Source organism: Hyla sarda (assembly GCF_029499605.1).
Source record: "Hyla sarda isolate aHylSar1 chromosome 1 unlocalized genomic scaffold, aHylSar1.hap1 SUPER_1_unloc_8, whole genome shotgun sequence".
NCBI lineage: Eukaryota > Metazoa > Chordata > Amphibia > Anura > Hylidae > Hyla > Hyla sarda.
In genome coordinates, this window is record NW_026607594.1 from 557020 (window position 1) to 575436 (window position 18417).

At 43.6% G+C, this 18417-nt stretch overlaps 1 protein-coding gene across 1 annotated transcript; it reads left to right on the forward strand.

Annotated features, from left to right (window-relative positions):
* The first annotated feature begins 220 nt into the window (after positions 1-220).
* Positions 221-12105, forward strand: LOC130298283 (zinc finger protein OZF-like). The gene is made up of 5 exons (XM_056551214.1): positions 221-361; positions 7617-7743; positions 7827-7891; positions 8058-8334; positions 10632-12105. The coding sequence occupies exons 2-5, from the start codon at positions 7656-7658 to the stop codon at positions 11735-11737; spliced, it is 1536 nt and encodes a 511-aa protein (XP_056407189.1). The 5' UTR covers positions 221-361; positions 7617-7655; the 3' UTR covers positions 11738-12105.
* Positions 12106-18417: the final 6312 nt, after the last annotated feature.

Sequence of the window (18417 nt, forward strand, 5' to 3'; positions counted from 1 at the left end):
CATGACCATTATCACAGGTCCTTCAGTCACCATCTTTTCTATACTGGCTGCTAAACTCCGCCCACTCCTGTCACATGTTCCTCCCCACAGGTCCTTCAGCCTCAGTCACATCTTTACTGCAAAACTTTACCCCCAAATGTACTGGTCACATGATTGTGACATCATCACAGGTCCTACACCTCCAGCATGTAGCAGATACAGAGCAGGTCCTGGTGGGGCAGTCACTGCTGTTGTGTTGTGTGTGGAGATCTCTCAGAAAAGCAGCCCCTGATCATGTGACTCCTCCTCCTCCATGTGACTGATCACATGACGGTGACATCATCGCAGGTCCTGTAAGCACAAGGCTCCTCTACAGATACAGGTATGTGTGTGTGGTCACCATCAGATCAGGATTATTGGGGATGTTTATTATTAACCCTTAAGGACACGATGTATATTTACATTCTGTGCCCCATATGGGACTTTGAGGTGAGCTCAGGAGCTATAAGCAGCCAGGACTCACCACTAATGACGCTCATCGCCATTAACCCCTTTAGATTCCATGATCAAAGTCCATTGCAGGATCTAAAATGAGTAAAATGCAGTTGTTGGGGGGCGGAGTCTAGATCAGCTGAGAGGACGGCCGGAGGGCCCCTTACCTTGCTCTGTGCTCAGATCAGTGCTCTAAGTATACAGACCCCTCCACAGCCTGTATAAGCCGAGCACCGATAACACTGATCACTATGGCAGAGTGTTATTCAGGGTTTGTAATAGAAGCCCCTCCCCTAATAAGTTTATATCCTATTTTTGTAATAAAATAATGTAGGTGGGCGTGGCTTAGACATGGCGCTGTGCGGTTGTTTCTCTAGGGAGCGCCGTGCCGACCAGCAGTTGTTTGCCTGATTTCCTGCCTATACTGCCCCCCAGGGGATGTCTGGATGGTGAAGGTATCAGGTCACTTACCCGCCCATCCTGTCACCTGGTCAGTCTCTTTTCTCCGGGTATCAGCCACTTCTTCCATACAGGACTATGTAAGCATCAGGTTTTTTAAGTTTCTCCCGCGCCCCTATTATTACTATAGACAGTGTTTCCAAACCAGCGTGCCTCCAGCTGTTGTAAAACTACAACTCCCAGCATGCCCTGACAGCCAAATGCTGTAACAGCTGGAGGCACCCTGCTTGGGAAACACTGACTCCGGTGGTGGCCCAGACCCTGCGTGGGTAACGGTATATGATGCTCGGCCTCTGCTGCAGGTAATAGCAGGTTCTTCCGGGGGGACATTTGGTTGGCTTTGGCGCATGCGCAGCTGGCCATAGGGAGATATTTTAGGAATATTGAGACGCACTTTATTTATGTGAGTGATCTATGTACCATATGATATCAGGATTATTGTTCACTACATTATTTAAAATGCTTACGTCTTATAATATTGATTGCTGGGGCCACTTATTTTGGCTCTGACACTTACTGTGCGTGCGCCATGGCTTTGGATCTATGAAGTGATTCACCACGCATGCGCGAATTCAATTGCGCGATACAGAGGAAAAATTATGGAACCTGCGCATGCGCGGGGAAATGGGCTGTAAGTAACATATTAGGCGACAGTATGCGCTTGCGCCTGTTATGGGAGTGAGGCAGGATACCGGAACTAGTCATAGTCTGTGACACCGGAACTAGTTGCATGGAGTGCGTGTGCATGAATGGATGGATGGCGTTCACACCTGTCGGCACTGAGGTACTAAATACTTGTGTTATATAAAGACATGTTTGTGATATGACAGCCATGAGCCCCTGAGGAAGTCACCAAGAGTGACGAAACGCGTGGGGACTTAGGGATTTTGTGAGACACCCGCTCTCTACCTGACAGTGTGATGTATATGTATTTGCTCCCTTGATCATATCATGTGACTTGGTTATTTGATTTATTTATTGTTGCAGCAGCAGTGTATGGATTGTTAAGCTTGGTTGATGTAGAAACTGCATTCTTTGCAGCAAGACTGTATACATTGTTTACTCATAAGAGCTGCCATTTGTGCACCCTAGAATATACTGTGTTTGGGCCAGAAGTCACAGGGGGATTATTGCATCTTATTCTTTAGACATATAGATATTAGACGGGTGTCTTTGTTTGTGGGGGGAGTGCCAGAGCAAGACTGGGATCCCTCCCTATGGCTTTAGGTCGGTCCGAGATGTTGTGGACTTCCTTTTTAAATGTTTTTAACATTATATGGCTATTTTTTGTACAATAAAGAATTACTTTGATATATATATATATTTTTGGTGTGCTATTACTTTCTGCTTTTTCTTTTCTATTTTTTGGTTGTACTTCCGGGGGGACATATCACAATTCACATAAAATCCTGATGTAATTGTGATGTATATTGTGCCCCCTAGTGGACACATTTCTGTATTCTTCATTGGACAATGTCATATTGAATCCCTCTATTCTTCTCCCTGCTCTGATGAAGACGTTCTGAATACACCGCAGCCTCAGAGATTAGGAGAAATGGATTCACAACGTCTTCAGCAGAGCAGGGAGAGCGACCTCAGAAGACCTGGAGGACCAGAGTGCCACCACTGGACGGGTGAGGGGAGTGCGCTCTAGTCTCTTATTTTACAGCCCTCGGACAATGGATTTTGATTTATAGAGAAATCTGAAAACTCTTATAATGTCTCCTCAGATGTTTCCCCAGATTATCTCCAGGAAATGGATTTTATTTCTCCATAGAATCTGGTGCGGTTTATCATCGTCTCCTCTTCTTCCCTTCAGGTTTCTCCAATCCAGGATCCTCTGCTGATATCTTCTATATAAGAGAATTCCCCTGGATGACCCATCAACCATGGAGAGAGACAGGAACAAGATGGCCGACAGGATCATAAACCTCACCCTACAGATACTCTTCCGACTTACTGGAGAGGTGAGGGATTCTGGGAGTGATGTCACATGACCTCATTCTTATCTATATAATAACAGATGAATATGACTGGAGAGGTGAGGGATTCTGGGAGTGATGTCACATGACCTCATTCTTATCTATGTAATAACAGATGGATATGACTGGAGAGGTGAGGGATCCTGGGAGTGATGTCACATGACCTCATTCTTATCTATGTAATAACAGATGGCTATGACTGGAGAGGTGAAGGATTCTGGGAGTGATGTCACATGACCTCATTCTTATCTATGTAATAACAGATGGATATGACTGTAGAGGTGAGGGATTCTGGGAGTGATGTCACATGACCTCATTCTTATCTATGTAATATCAGATGGATATGACTGGAGAGGTGAGGGATTCTGGGAGTGATGTCACATGACCTCATTCTTATCTATGTAATAACAGATGGATATGACTGGAGAGGTGAGGGATTCTGGGAATGTATGTAGTGATATTAATGTGTCTCTCCATTCAAAGGATTACACAGTAGTGAAGAAGTCCTCTAGTGGGCGCTGTCGGGCCCCTGTGTGTGAAGGATGGGGAAGAACCCTGAGCCCAATCCCGGGGCCCCCACCTCACTCTCTGATACATGAGGAAATGGAGGAACAGAAGATCCGAGAACTCATCAACAAGATGATGGAGCTGCTGACTGGAGAGGTGACCCTGCTGGGACATTATACAGTAATGGAAGGGTCTGGTGATGACTGGAGAGGTGACACTGCTGGGAGATTATACAGTAATGGAGGGGTCTGGTGATGACTGGAGAGGTGACACTGCTGGGACATTATACAGTAATGGAGTGGTCTGGTGATGACTGGAGAGGTGACACTGCTGGGACATTATAAAGTAATGGAGGGGTCTGGTGATGACTGGAGAGGTGGGAATGCTGGGACATTATACAGTAATGGAAGGGTCTGGTGATGACTGGAGAGGTGACACTGCTGGGACATTATACAGTAATGGAGGGGTCTGGTGATGACTGGAGAGGTGACACTGCTGGGAAATTATACAGTAATGGAGGGGTCTGGTGATGACTGGAGAGGTGACACTGCTGGGAATGCTGGGACATTATACAGTAATGGAGGGGTCTGGTGATGACTGGAGAGGTGACACTGCTGGGACATTATACAGTAATGGAGGGGTCTGGTGATGACTGGAGAGGTGACACTGCTGGGACATTATACAGTAATGGAGGGGTCTGGTGATGACTAGAGAGGTGACACTGCTGGGACATTATACAGTAATGGAGGGGTCTGGTGATGACTGGAGAGGTGACACTGCAGGGACATTATACAGTAATGGAGGGGTCTGGTGATGACTGGAGAGGTGACACTGCTGGGACATTATACAGTAATGGAGGGGTCTGGTGATGACTGGAGAGGTGACACTGCTGGGACATTATACAGTAATGGAGGGGTCTGGTGATGACTGGAGAGGTGACACTGCTGGGACATTATACAGTAATGGAGGGGTCTGGTGATGACTGGAGAGGTGACACTGCTGGGACATTATACAGTAATGGAGGGGTCTGGTGATGACTGGAGAGATGACACTGCTGGGACATTATACAGTAATGGAGGGGTCTGGTGATGACTGGAGAGGTGACACTGCTGGGACATTATACAGTAATGGAGGGGTCTGGTGATGACTGGAGAGGTGACACTGCTGGGACATTATACAGTAATGGAGGGGTCTGGTGATGACTGGAGAGGTGACACTGCTGGGACATTATACAGTAATGGAGGGGTCTGGTGATGACTGGAGAGGTGACACTGCTGGGAATGCTGGGACATTATACAGTAATGGAGGGGTCTGGTGATGACTGGAGAGGTGACACTGCTGGGACATTATACAGTAATGGAGGGGTCTGGTGATGACTGGAGAGGTGACACTGCTGGGACATTATACAGTAATGGAGGGGTCTGGTGATGACTAGAGAGGTGACACTGCTGGGACATTATACAGTAATGGAGGGGTCTGGTGATGACTAGAGAGGTGACACTGCTGGGACATTATACAGTAATGGAGGGGTCTGGTGATGACTGGAGAGGTGACACTGCTGGGACATTATACAGTAATGGAGGGGTCTGGTGATGACTGGAGAGGTGACACTGCTGGGACATTATACAGTAATGGAGGGGTCTGGTGATGACTGGAGAGATGACACTGCTGGGACATTATACAGTAATGGAGGGGTCTGGTGATGACTGGAGAGGTGACACTGCTGGGACATTATACAGTAATGGAGGGGTCTGGTGATGACTGGAGAGGTGACACTGCTGGGACATTATACAGTAATGGAGGGGTCTGGTGATGACTGGAGAGGTGACACTGCTGGGAATGCTGGGACATTATACAGTAATGGAGGGGTCTGGTGATGACTGGAGAGGTGACACTGCTGGGACATTATACAGTAATGGAGGGGTCTGGTGATGACTGGAGAGGTGACACTGCTGGGACATTATACAGTAATGGAGGGGTCTGGTGATGACTAGAGAGGTGACACTGCTGGGACATTATACAGTAATGGAGGGGTCTGGTGATGACTGGAGAGGTGACACTGCAGGGACATTATACAGTAATGGAGGGGTCTGGTGATGACTGGAGAGGTGACACTGCTGGGACATTATACAGTAATGGAGGGGTCTGGTGATGACTGGAGAGGTGACACTGCTGGGACATTATACAGTAATGGAGGGGTCTGGTGATGACTGGAGAGGTGACACTGCTGGGACATTATACAGTAATGGAGGGGTCTGGTGATGACTGGAGAGGTGACACTGCTGGGACATTATACAGTAATGGAGGGGTCTGGTGATGACTGGAGAGATGACACTGCTGGGACATTATACAGTAATGGAGGGGTCTGGTGATGACTGGAGAGGTGACACTGCTGGGACATTATACAGTAATGGAGGGGTCTGGTGATGACTGGAGAGGTGACACTGCTGGGACATTATACAGTAATGGAGGGGTCTGGTGATGACTGGAGAGGTGACACTGCTGGGACATTATACAGTAATGGAGGGGTCTGGTGATGACTGGAGAGGTGACACTGCTGGGAATGCTGGGACATTATACAGTAATGGAGGGGTCTGGTGATGACTGGAGAGGTGACACTGCTGGGACATTATACAGTAATGGAGGGGTCTGGTGATGACTGGAGAGGTGACACTGCTGGGACATTATACAGTAATGGAGGGGTCTGGTGATGACTGGAGAGATGACACTGCTGGGACATTATACAGTAATGGAGGGGTCTGGTGATGACTGGAGAGGTGACACTGCTGGGACATTATACAGTAATGGAGGGGTCTGGTGATGACTGGAGAGGTGACACTGCTGGGACATTATACAGTAATGGAGGGGTCTGGTGATGACTAGAGAGGTGACACTGCTGGGACATTATACAGTAATGGAGGGGTCTGGTGATGACTGGAGAGGTGACACTGCTGGGACATTATACAGTAATGGAGAGGTCTGGTGATGACTGGAGAGGTGACACTGCTGGGACATTATACAGTAATGGAGGGGTCTGGTGATGACTGGAGAGGTGACACTGCTGGGACATTATACAGTAATGGAGGGGTCTGGTGATGACTGGAGAGATGACACTGCTGGGACATTATACAGTAATGGAGGGGTCTGGTGATGACTGGAGAGGTGACACTGCTGGGACATTATACAGTAATGGAGGGGTCTGGTGATGACTGGAGAGGTGACCCTGCTGGGACATTATACAGTATTGAAGGGGTCTGGTGATGACTGGAGAGGTGACACTGCTGGGATATTATACAGTAATGGAGGAGTCTGGTGATGACTGGAGAGGTGACACTGCTGGGAATGCTGGGACATTATACAGTAATGGAGGGGTCTGGTGATGACTGGAGAGGTGACACTGCTGGGACATTATACAGTAATGGAGGGGTCTGGTGATGACTGGAGAGGTGACACTGCTGGGACATTATACAGTAATGGAGGGGTCTGGTGATGACTGGAGAGGTGACACTGCTGGGACATTATACAGTAATGGAGGGGTCTGGTGATGACTGGAGAGGTGACACTGCTGGGACATTATACAGTAATGGAGGGGTCTGGTGATGACTGGAGAGGTGACACTGCTGGGACATTATACAGTAATGGAGGGGTCTAGTGATGACTGGAGAGGTGACACTGCTGGGAATGCTGGGACATTATACAGTAATGGAGGGGTCTGGTGATGACTGGAGAGGTGACACTGCTGGGACATTATACAGTAATGGAGGGGTCTGGTGATGACTGGAGAGGTGACACTGCTGGGACATTATACAGTAATGGAGGGGTCTGGTGATGACTAGAGAGGTGACACTGCTGGGGCATTATACAGTAATGGAGGGGTCTGGTGATGACTGGAGAGGTGACACTGCTGGGACGTTATACAGTAATGGAGGGGTCTGGTGATGACTGGAGAGGTGACACTGCTGGGACATTATACAGTAATGGAGGGGTCTGGTGATGACTGGAGAGGTGACACTGCTGGGACATTATACAGTAATGGAGGGGTCTGGTGATGACTGGAGAGGTGACACTGCTGGGACATTATACAGTAATGGAGGGGTCTGGTGATGACTGGAGAGGTGACACTGCTGGGAATGCTGGGACATTATACAGTAACACCACTGGAGGGGTCGGGGTGATGACTGTATCATTATGTGTCAGGTTTCTATAAGGTGTCAGGACGTGGCGGTCTATTTCTCCATGGAGGAGTGGGAGTATGTAGAAGGACACAAGGATCAGTACAAGGATCAGGTGATGATGGAGGATCAGCAGCCCCTCACATCACCAGGTAATAGACATGACTATATACACACGTCCTCTCATTATTTGTATGTAAAGAATGAATTCAGTCTCTGTATGTGTTCCCTACAGTCAGATCCAGTAAGAGAACAGCACCAGAGAGGTGTCCCCGTCCTCTTCTCCCACAGGATGATCAGGTAGATGGAGATATTCCCTATGATCTGTAGAAGGGCTGTGAAGCTCTTGTGGTCAGTCCCCTCACCCTCCATGACTCCTCATCTCCTGCTCATCTATAACATCCCACGTGACTTCTCCTACTGTCTGATGACTTTTACTATATTTCTTCCACATCTTATGAATCAGGGTGAAGATCCGAACAATATTAATGCTCCAGAGACAGATGTGAGCGGTGATGAGCAGTATAAGGAGGACATTACTACAGGGAAAGATCTGATCTATAGTAATACTACAGACTTAGGGGAAGAAGAAGAGACAGATGTGAGCAGTGATGAGCAGTATAAGGAGAACATTCCTACAGAGAAAGATCTGATCTATAGTAATACTACAGACTTAAGGGAAGAGACAGATGCAAGTGGTGATGAGCAGTATAAGGAGGACATTCCTTCAGGTAACCACCCAGGTGAGTAGTAACCACTAAATGCAGAGAACAGTCATAGATTCTTCTTGGTCACTGGCTGCAGTTATTCTTGGGTGTAACTCTATTGGTGTAACTAGAGGTTTTTGGGGGGCTCCAAGGCCTTCTGTGGGCTCTTACTATAGATTCTACACCTTTTATGCCCCCACACTATTACTGTGCCCCACAGACTGTTCTGCATCTTCTCTTCACCCCACACTGTGTATATACCCACTTTGTTCCAGTGGAAGAATAAATACCTCTCCCCATCATCCCCCCAGAGCGGCTGTGTCCTCCGGCAGATGTCACCTGGTGTTGGCTACTTTATGATCTGATCATGTGGCCTGTACCTGGCAGACATTACTAGCTGCTCCAGAACACTGTCTGCGGGATATAAGTGGGGGGGAAATCATTGGGCAGAGAGACAAAGAAGCGGAGGCAGTTGAAGCGGTGCTCCCCCGAGGAGCTGAGACATATACCCCGGACCCCCAGAGGAGCCCCCCCTGTACAACCCCAAGAACACCATCCCAACCATGAAGCATGGAGGTGGAAACATCAGGGGAATTTTATCAAAACCTGTCCAGAGGAAAAGTTGTTGAGTTGCCCATAGCAACCAATCAGATCGCTTCTTTCATTTTTCGTAGGCCTTTTTAAAAATGAAAGAAGCAATCTTATTGGAGGTTTTTTCCTCTGGACAGGTTTGGATAAATATCCCCCATCATTCCTTGGGGCTGCTTTTCCGAAAAGGGGACAGGACGACTGCACCGTATTGAGGGGAAGATGAATGGGGCCATGTATCGAGAGATCTTGGCCAACAACCTCCTTCCCTCAGTAAGAGCATTGAAGATGGGTCGTGGCTGGGGCTTCCAGCATGACAACGACCCGAAACACACAGCCAGGGCACTAAGGAGTGGCTCCGTAAGAAGCATCTCAAGGTCCTGGAGTGGCGCAGTCTTCAGACCAGAACCCAGTAAAAAATCTTTGGAGGGAGCTGAAAATCCTTATTGCCCAGTGACATCCCCGAAACCTGAAGGATCTGGAGAAGATCTGTATGGAGGAGTGGGCCAGAACCCCTGCGACAGTGTGTGCAAACCTGGTCAAGAACTACAGGAAACATTTGATCTCTGTAATTGCAAACAAAGGTTTCAGCCATGATCATTACACCCCTGGATGGAAACATTGCTGCTCAGTAGAGACTGGGAGGAAGAGACCTCGATGCCGGACGATCAGTCATAGACCCTATGGGAAGGACAGTTCAGCTAAAGCCATGTCAGCAAAGTGACTGTACAGGATATGAAGCTTGAAAATAAGAACAAGTCTTAGCAGTTTAACCCCTTCCCTAATAAAAGTTTGAATCACCCCCTTTTCCCATATAAAAAAAACTATAAAAAATTAAGGTTTTTTAAACTGCACGGTCAAAATACCAAAGTCCAGAACTGCGTAGATTTGGTCACTTTATATACCCTAAAAAAATGTATAAAAAGTGATCAAAAAGTCCCATAGAAAAATGCTACAGGTATAAACTTCAGATCTCAGCGCAAAAAATGACCCTCACACATCCCTGTATACGGAAAAATAATAAAGTTATAGGGGTCTGAAGAGGACAATTTTAAACATGCTAATTTTTGTACAAAAAGTTCAATTTATTTTTTTAAAGAAGTAACAAAATCAAACCTATATAAGTTGGGTGTCCTTATATCGTACGGACCTACAGAATAAAGATAAGGTGTCACTGTTACCGAAATATGTACTGCGTAGAAACAGAAGCCCCCAAAAGATACAAAATAGTGTTTTTTAATTTAATTTTTGCCTCACAAATTATTTTTTATTTTTGGTTTCACCGTAGATTTTGTGGTGAAATGATTGACGTCATTACAAAGTAAAATTGGTAGTACAAAAACCAACAACAACCTCATATGGGTCTGTAGGTAGAAAACTGAAAGCGTTCTGATTTTTAGAAGGTGAGGTGGAAGAAACGAAAGTGAAAAAACCTTTAAAAAGTCCTTAAGGGGTTAAAGCATTGTTTTTTTTATTAAAATATAAGGAAAACTCTACAAGTTGGATGATGATACTGACCTGATGGATAAGTATAACGTCAGTTGTGACATCACATTATATGGTAGGTGATGAAAAAATCCCAAATTTGCAGAATTGTATTTTATTTCAATTGAATTTTATCCCACAATTTTTTTCGGTTTCACAGTAAAATTGGTCCCACAAAAAACAAACTCTGATGTGACTCTAGATGGAAAACTGTAAATAAGGTTAATACTCAATTATATAATCTGTGTTATTCTCTGCAGATTCTTGTAGCAGGAGATCAGAGGAGAATCTTATATCTTCAGATTATAAAGCAGATGATGATATCACACAAGATACATATGAAGAACATTCCATTATCCCAGATACACCCTCAGCCCTTCACAGCCAAGATCTGTCATCTCATCCTTATATACAGGTCCTGTCTTCTCAGTCATCACAGGATGTTAAGGAAAAAGAGGGTCATAGAAGGGGTGTTGGACATCAACGAGCTCATACAGGAAAGAAACCATATTCATGCTCAGAATGTGGGAAATGTTCTATTAAGAAATCAGTTGTTATTAAACATAAAAGAACTCACACAGGGGAGAAGCCATTTTCATGTTTACAGTGTGGAAAATGTTTTACTGAAAAATCAAATCTTGTTAAACATCAGAGAACTCACACAGGGGAGAAGCCTTTTTCATGTTCACAATGTGGAAAATGTTTTACTGAAAAATCAAATCTTGTTCAACATCAAAGAACTCACACAGGAGAGAAGCCATTTTCATGTTCACAATGTGGGAAATGTTTTACTGAAAAATCAAATCTTGTTAAACATCAAAGAACTCACACAGGAGAGAAGCCATTTTCATGCTCAGAATGTGGGAAACGTTTTACTTGCAAATCAGATGTTACTCGACATCAAAGAACTCACACAGGGGAGAAACCATTTTCATGTTCAGAATGTGGGAAATGTTTTACTGATAAATCAAATCTTGTTCAACATAAAAGGACTCACACAGGGGAGAAGCCATTTTCATGCTCAATATGTGGGAAACGTTTTACTTGCAAATCAGATGTTACTCGACATAAAATAACTCACACAGGGGAGAAACCATTTTCATGTTCAGAATGTGGGAAATGTTTTACTGATAAATCAAGTCTTCTTAAACATCAGAAAACTCACACAGGAGAGAAGCCATGTTCATGTTCAGAATGTGGGAAATGTTTTACTCGCAATTCAAGTCTTACTAAGCATAAAAGAACTCACACAGGGGAGACGCCATATTCATGTTCAGAATGTGGGAAATGCTTTACTCATTATACAAGTCTTTATAGGCATAAAAGAACTCACACAGGAGAGAAGCCAATTCAGAACAATAAATGATGCAGATAACACATCTATATATTATCCATGTACATAGGATATCTGACATTTATACATATATCATATACTGCATCTCCAAACTTGTTCCCAATCGTTCTTTTTAGAAGACCCAACAGGCATAATCCATGGGGAGCTGCTACTGGAGACCCAAACACCTCACAGAGAAGGGACTTATTCCAGTGATGAAGAATTTCAGGACGGTCCGGGCTTCACCTGCTGAGACCCTTTTAGAAAGGTTGTGTTATCCCCGATCCTAGCTGATCATGTGGCGTCCGATCACTGGACACCTCAGTCTGTGCTCGGCTGTTTCTGCAGCTCCCATAGTGAATGTACCTCCTCCCTACCTGGGGACACTGGGGTCCCTGTTATTGAGATACAGGGATAGATGACACAACCCCCTCACCACCCCGTGATGTACTTTTATGTCATGGGCGGGATTACTTTCCTGACTGTCTTGGCAGTGTAACCCTATGTATGCCGCAGTCAGTACTGATTGTGGCATCTATAGGGTTAAACTGTCTTGCTCCCCCAGTCATGGCCTCCAGGTCTACCAGGCGCTGTTGCCTATGAGGCCCGACCTTGGTAACACTGACAGTTATACTGCGCTGTAGTACAGATGTATGGTGGTGTAGTATAACAGCGATTAGACGAAAGCAGCTTCAGGTCCTAAATAAAAACGTATGGTCCCTGTCCCAATAAAGCCATATATTATTACAAAAAAACTCCAAAACATACATAGCAGGTATTCTTTATACTAACTTGTACTTTAAAGGGGTACTCCGCCCCTAGACATCTTATTCTCTATCCAAAGGAGAAGGGATAAGATGTCTGATTGTGGGGGTCCCACTGATGAGATCTCCCTGCTGCACCGATGTTCGTTTAGAATGTCGGCTGCAGCGCAGGAGGCTTGTGATGTCACGGCCACGCCCCGTCATGATGTCACAGCCAAGCTCCTGATGGCCGTCACGACACTTCCATTGACTTTAATTGAGGGGGCGTGGCCGTGACGTTACGAGCCTCCGCCCCACATCGCCAGTCATCCGGCATGGAGCGAATTATCCAATAGATGTTTAGCAGACATACTGTGCGAGTTCAGTGGTATTATTGAGAATGAAGATTATAGATGTTTTCTATGGAATACTAGGTGAATGACACAATGGAATGTCCATAGACTATAATGGGAAGAACATTTTATTTGGAGCCTAAACCATTTAACATATCAAATTATCTTTTACCACAAGTGTCCCCAGACAGAGCCGCACAGTGTAACATGGAAATGACCTGGGATTATAGCGGTTTATTATAGAATGCAAAGGTGAATGACAAGATGGAATGTCCATAGACTATAATGGGAAGAAGATTTATTTAAAGTATGAACCATTTAACATATCAAATACATCTTAAGGTTACAGTCCCACATACCGCTTACGCAGCCTATTTCACTCTGCGCTAAATCTGCTACTGCAGCGGGAAATCTGCTGCATTATCCCCGATCACCATACACATAGGGCTTTCTGGCGGCAGCTCTGTGTGTGCAGTGAGTTTGGGTAAGCGGTATGTGGGACCGTACCCTTAGCCTCTTAAGGACGCAGGGCGTACCTGTATGCCCTGTGCCTGTCCCGGTCTATAACATAGTAGGTTGGTCCCGGCATCTAATGAAAGCCGGGACCCTGGGCTAATAGCGTGCGGAACTGATCGTTGTGCCACGTGCTATTAACCCTTTAGACACGGCAATCAAAGTTGATCGCCGTGTCTAAAGTTGAAAAAATCCCGGCAGGTCAGTCAAATCGTGATGTCCCGATCATCTAGGACGCGGTGCGTCCGATTGGGGATTGACTTCTCCATGCCTGAGATCTAGTCAGGAGAAGTCAAGCCCCGATAACACTGATCATCCGCATGTAGTTCTATGCTGATGATCAGTATTAGGAATTAATGTAATGCATGTTATAGCCACTAGAGGGGGTTATAATATAGCAAAAAAAAAAGTTACTAATGATGAATTAACCCCTTCCCTAATAAAAGTAAGAATCACCCCCCTTTTTCCATGTGGTATCGCTGCGTGCGGAAATGCTTTATCTATAAAAATAAATCATTAATTAAACCGCATGGTCAATGGCGTACACGCAAAAAAAAAATCGGAAATAGCGTATTTTTGGTCACTTTTTATAGCACAAAAAATGAATAAATCCGATCAAAAAGTCCAATCAAAACAAAAATGGTCCCGATAAAAACTTCAGATCATGGTGCGAAAAATGAGCCCTCATACCGCCCCGTACACGGAAAAATAAAAACGTTATTGGGGTCAGAATATGACAATTGCTAACGTATAAATTCTCCTGCATGTAGTTAGGATTTTTTTTTTCTCACAGAAAAGGATTGCAGTAACACATGTTTTACTATACACACGTTTATTCCCTTTGTGTATATTCGAACTAAACAAAAAAAGCTTCTTACACCTCTCAGCCGGAATGTTGGACCACTCTTCCTATAACCATCAATAAGCTTCTTACACCTCTCAGCCGGAATGTTGGACCACTCTTCCTTTACAAACTGCTCCAGGTCTCTTATTGGACGGCGCCTTTTCCCAACAGTAATTATAAGATCTCTCCACAGGTGATCAATGGGATTTAGATCTGGACTCAATGCTGCCACTTCAGAACTCTCCAGCACTTTGTTGCCATCCAATTTTGGGGGCTTTTTGACGTATGTTTGGGGTCATTGTCCTTCTGGAAGACCAAAGATCTCGGACAAAACCCAGCTTTCTGACACTGGGCTATACAGTGCGACCCAAAATCCATTGGTAATCCTCAGATTTCATGATGTCTTGTACACATTCAAGTGCCAGAGGCAGCAAAACAACCCAAAACATCACTGACCTCCACCATATTTCACTGTAGGTACTGTGTTCTTTTCTTTGTAGGCCTCATTCTGTTTCGGTAAACAGTAGAATGATGTGATTAACCAAAAAGCTCTATCTTGGTCTCATCTGTCCACAAGACGTTTTCCCAGAAGGATTTTGGTTACTCAAGTTCATTTTGGTAAAATGTGGTCTTGCTTTTTTATGTCTCTGTGTCAGCAGTGGGGTCCTCCTGGGTCTCCTCCATAGTGGGGTCCTCCTGGGTCTCCTCCATAGTGGGGTCCTCCTGGGTCTCCTCTATAGTGGGGTCCTCCTGGGTCTCCTCCATAGTGGGGTCCTCCTGGGTCTCCTCCATAGTGGGGTCCTCCTGGGTCTCCTCCATAGTGGGGTCCTCCTGGGTCTCCCCAATAGTGGGGTCCTCCTGGGTCTCCTACCATAGCGTTTCATTTCATTTAAATGTGGACGGATGGTTTGCGCTGACACTGATGCTCTCTGAGCCTGCAGGACAGCTTGAATATCTTTGGAACTTGTTTGGGGCTGCTTATCCACCATCCGGACTATCCTGCGTTGACACCTTTTAATCAATTCTTTTCTTCCCCCCCACACCCAGGGAGATTAGCTACAGTGCCATGGGTTGCAAACTTCTTGATAATGTTGCGCACTGTGGACAAAGGCAAATCTAGATCTCTGGAGATGGACTTGTAACCTTGAGATTGTTGATATTTTTCCACAATTTTGGTCCTCAGACAGTTCTCTTCTCCTCTTTCTGTTGTCCATGCTTAGTGTGGCACACACAGACACATAATGCAAAGACTAAGTGAACTTCTCTCCTTTTTATCTGCTGTCAGGTGTGATTTTTATATTGCCCTCACCTGTTATTTGCCCCAGGTGGGTATAAAGGAACATCACATGCTGGAAACAATTTTATTTATCCACAATTTAGAAAGGGTGCCAATAATTTTGTCCAGACCATTTTTGGAGTTTGGTGACATTATGTCCAATTAGCTTTTTTTCCTCCCTTTTTTGGTTTAGTTCCAATACACACAAAGGTAATAAACATGTGTATAGCAAAACATGTGTTACTGCAATATATATATATATATATATACAGAGGAGAGGAGATCTATACATATATACAGAGGAGAGGAGATCTATATATATATATATATATATATATATATATACACAAAGGGAATAAACATGTGTATAGCAAAACCTGTGTTACTACAATATATATATATATATACAGAGGAGAGGAGATCTATATATATATATATACAGAGGAGAGGAGATCTATATATATATATATACACACAAAGGGAATAAACATGTGTATAGCAAAACCTGTGTTACTGCAATATATATATATACAGAGGAGAGGAGATCTATATATATATATATATATATATATATACACAGAGGAGAGGAGATCTATATATATATATATACAGAGGAGAGGAGATCTATATATATATATATACAGAGGAGAGGAGATCTATATATATATATATATACAGAGGAGAGGAGATCTATATATATATATACAGAGGAGAGGAGATATATATATATATATATATATATATATACACACAAAGGGAATAAACATGTGTATAGCAAAACCTGTGTTACTGCAATATATATATATACAGAGGAGAGGAGATCTATATATATATATATATATATACAGAGGAGAGGAGATCTATATATATATATATATATACAGAGGAGAGGAGATCTATATATATATATACAGAGGAGGGGAGATCTATATATATATATATATACAGAGGAGAGGAGATCTATATCTATATATATATATATACAGAGGAGAGGAGATCTATATATATATATACAGAGGAGGGGAGATCTATATATATATACATACACAAAGGGAATAAACATGTGTATAGCAAAACCTGTGTTACTGCAATATATATATATATATATATACAGAGGAGAGGAGATCTATATATATATATACAGAGGAGAGGAGATCTATATATATATATACAGAGGAGAGGAGATCTATATATATATATACACACACACAAAGGGAATAAACATGTGTATAGCAAAACCTGTGTTACTGCAATATATATATATATATATATATATACAGAGGAGAGGAGATCTATATATATATATACAGAGGAGAGGAGATCTATATATATATATACACACACACAAAGGGAATAAACATGTGTATAGCAAAACCTGTGTTACTGCAATATATATATATATATATACAGAGGAGAGGAGATCTATATATATATATACAGAGGAGAGGAGATCTATATATATATATACACACACACAAAGGGAATAAACATGTGTATAGCAAAACCTGTGTTACTGCAATCCTTTCCTGTGAGAAATACTTCATTTTCTAGAAACATTTCAGGGGTGCCAACACTTATGGCCATGACTGTATATAAGTAGGGGATCATTATAACTGTATGGACCTACAGAATAAAGAGAAGGGGTCATTTTTACTGAAAATTGTTCTGCGTAGAAACGGAAGCCCCCAAAAGTTACAAAATGGCGTTTTTTTTTTGTCGCACAATTATAATTTTTTTGTTTTACTGTGGATTTTTGGTAAAATGACTAATGTCAATACAAAAAAGAATTTGTGGCGCAAAAAATAATCCATAACGTGGAATTTTAGGTGTAAAATTGAAAACTTTATGATTTTTAGAAGGTGATGATCAAAAAATGAAAGTGCAAAAACAGAAAAACCCTGCGTCCTTAAGGGGTTAAAGAGGTACTCTGGTGGAAAAATATTATTTTTACATCACCTGGTGCCAGAAAGTTAAACAGGATTGTAAATTACTTCTATTAAAAAATCTTAACCCTTCCAGTACTCCAGTGTATACTACAGAGGAAATTTTTTTTTCTGTCTGACCACAGTGCTCTCTGCTGACACCTCTGTCCATGTCAGGAACTGTCCAGAGCAGGAACAAAACCCCATAGCAAACCTCTCCTGCTCTGGACATTTCCTAAAATGGACAGAGGTGTCAGCAGAGAGCTCTGTGGTCAGACTGGAAAGAAGTCCAAAAAGAAAATCATTTCCTCTGTAGTATACAGCTGCTAATAAGTATTGGAAGGACTAAAAGATTTTAATAGAAATAATTTACAAATCTGTTTAACTTTCAGGCACCAGTTGATTTATAAAAAAAAAGTTTTCCACCAGAATACCCCCTTAACTCCTTAAGGATACAGGGCATCATAGCGGGTCGGGCCCGGCCTCTAATAATGGCCGGGACCCGGTGCCTCGCGCTATTAACCCTTTAGACGCAGCGTTCAAAGTTGTTTGCTGTGTCTGAAGTAAAACTAAACTCTCGGTAGCTCAGTGGGCTTTTGGGGACCACTGTGGCGTCCCAAACAGCTGGAGGACACAAAGAGGGTCCCTACCTTCCTCCTGCATGTCTGATCGCCAAATGACTGCTCAGTGCCTGAGATCCAGGCATGAGCAGTCAAGTGGCAGAATCATTGATCAATGTTATTCTATGGGATAACAATGATTAATGTAAAGGATCAGTGTGTGCAGTGTTATAGTCTCCTATGGTATAACAATGATCAATGTAAAAGATCAGTGTGTGCAGTGTTATAGTCCCCTATGGGATAACAAAGATCAATGTAAAAGATAAGTGTGTGCAGTGTTATAGTCTCCTATGGGATAACAGTGATCCGTATAAGAGATCAGTGTGTGCAGTGTTATAGTCTCCTATGGGATAACAGTGATCCGTATAAGAGATCAGTGTGTGCAGTGTTATAGTCTCCTATGGGATAACAATGATCAGTATAAGAGATCAGTGTGTGCAGT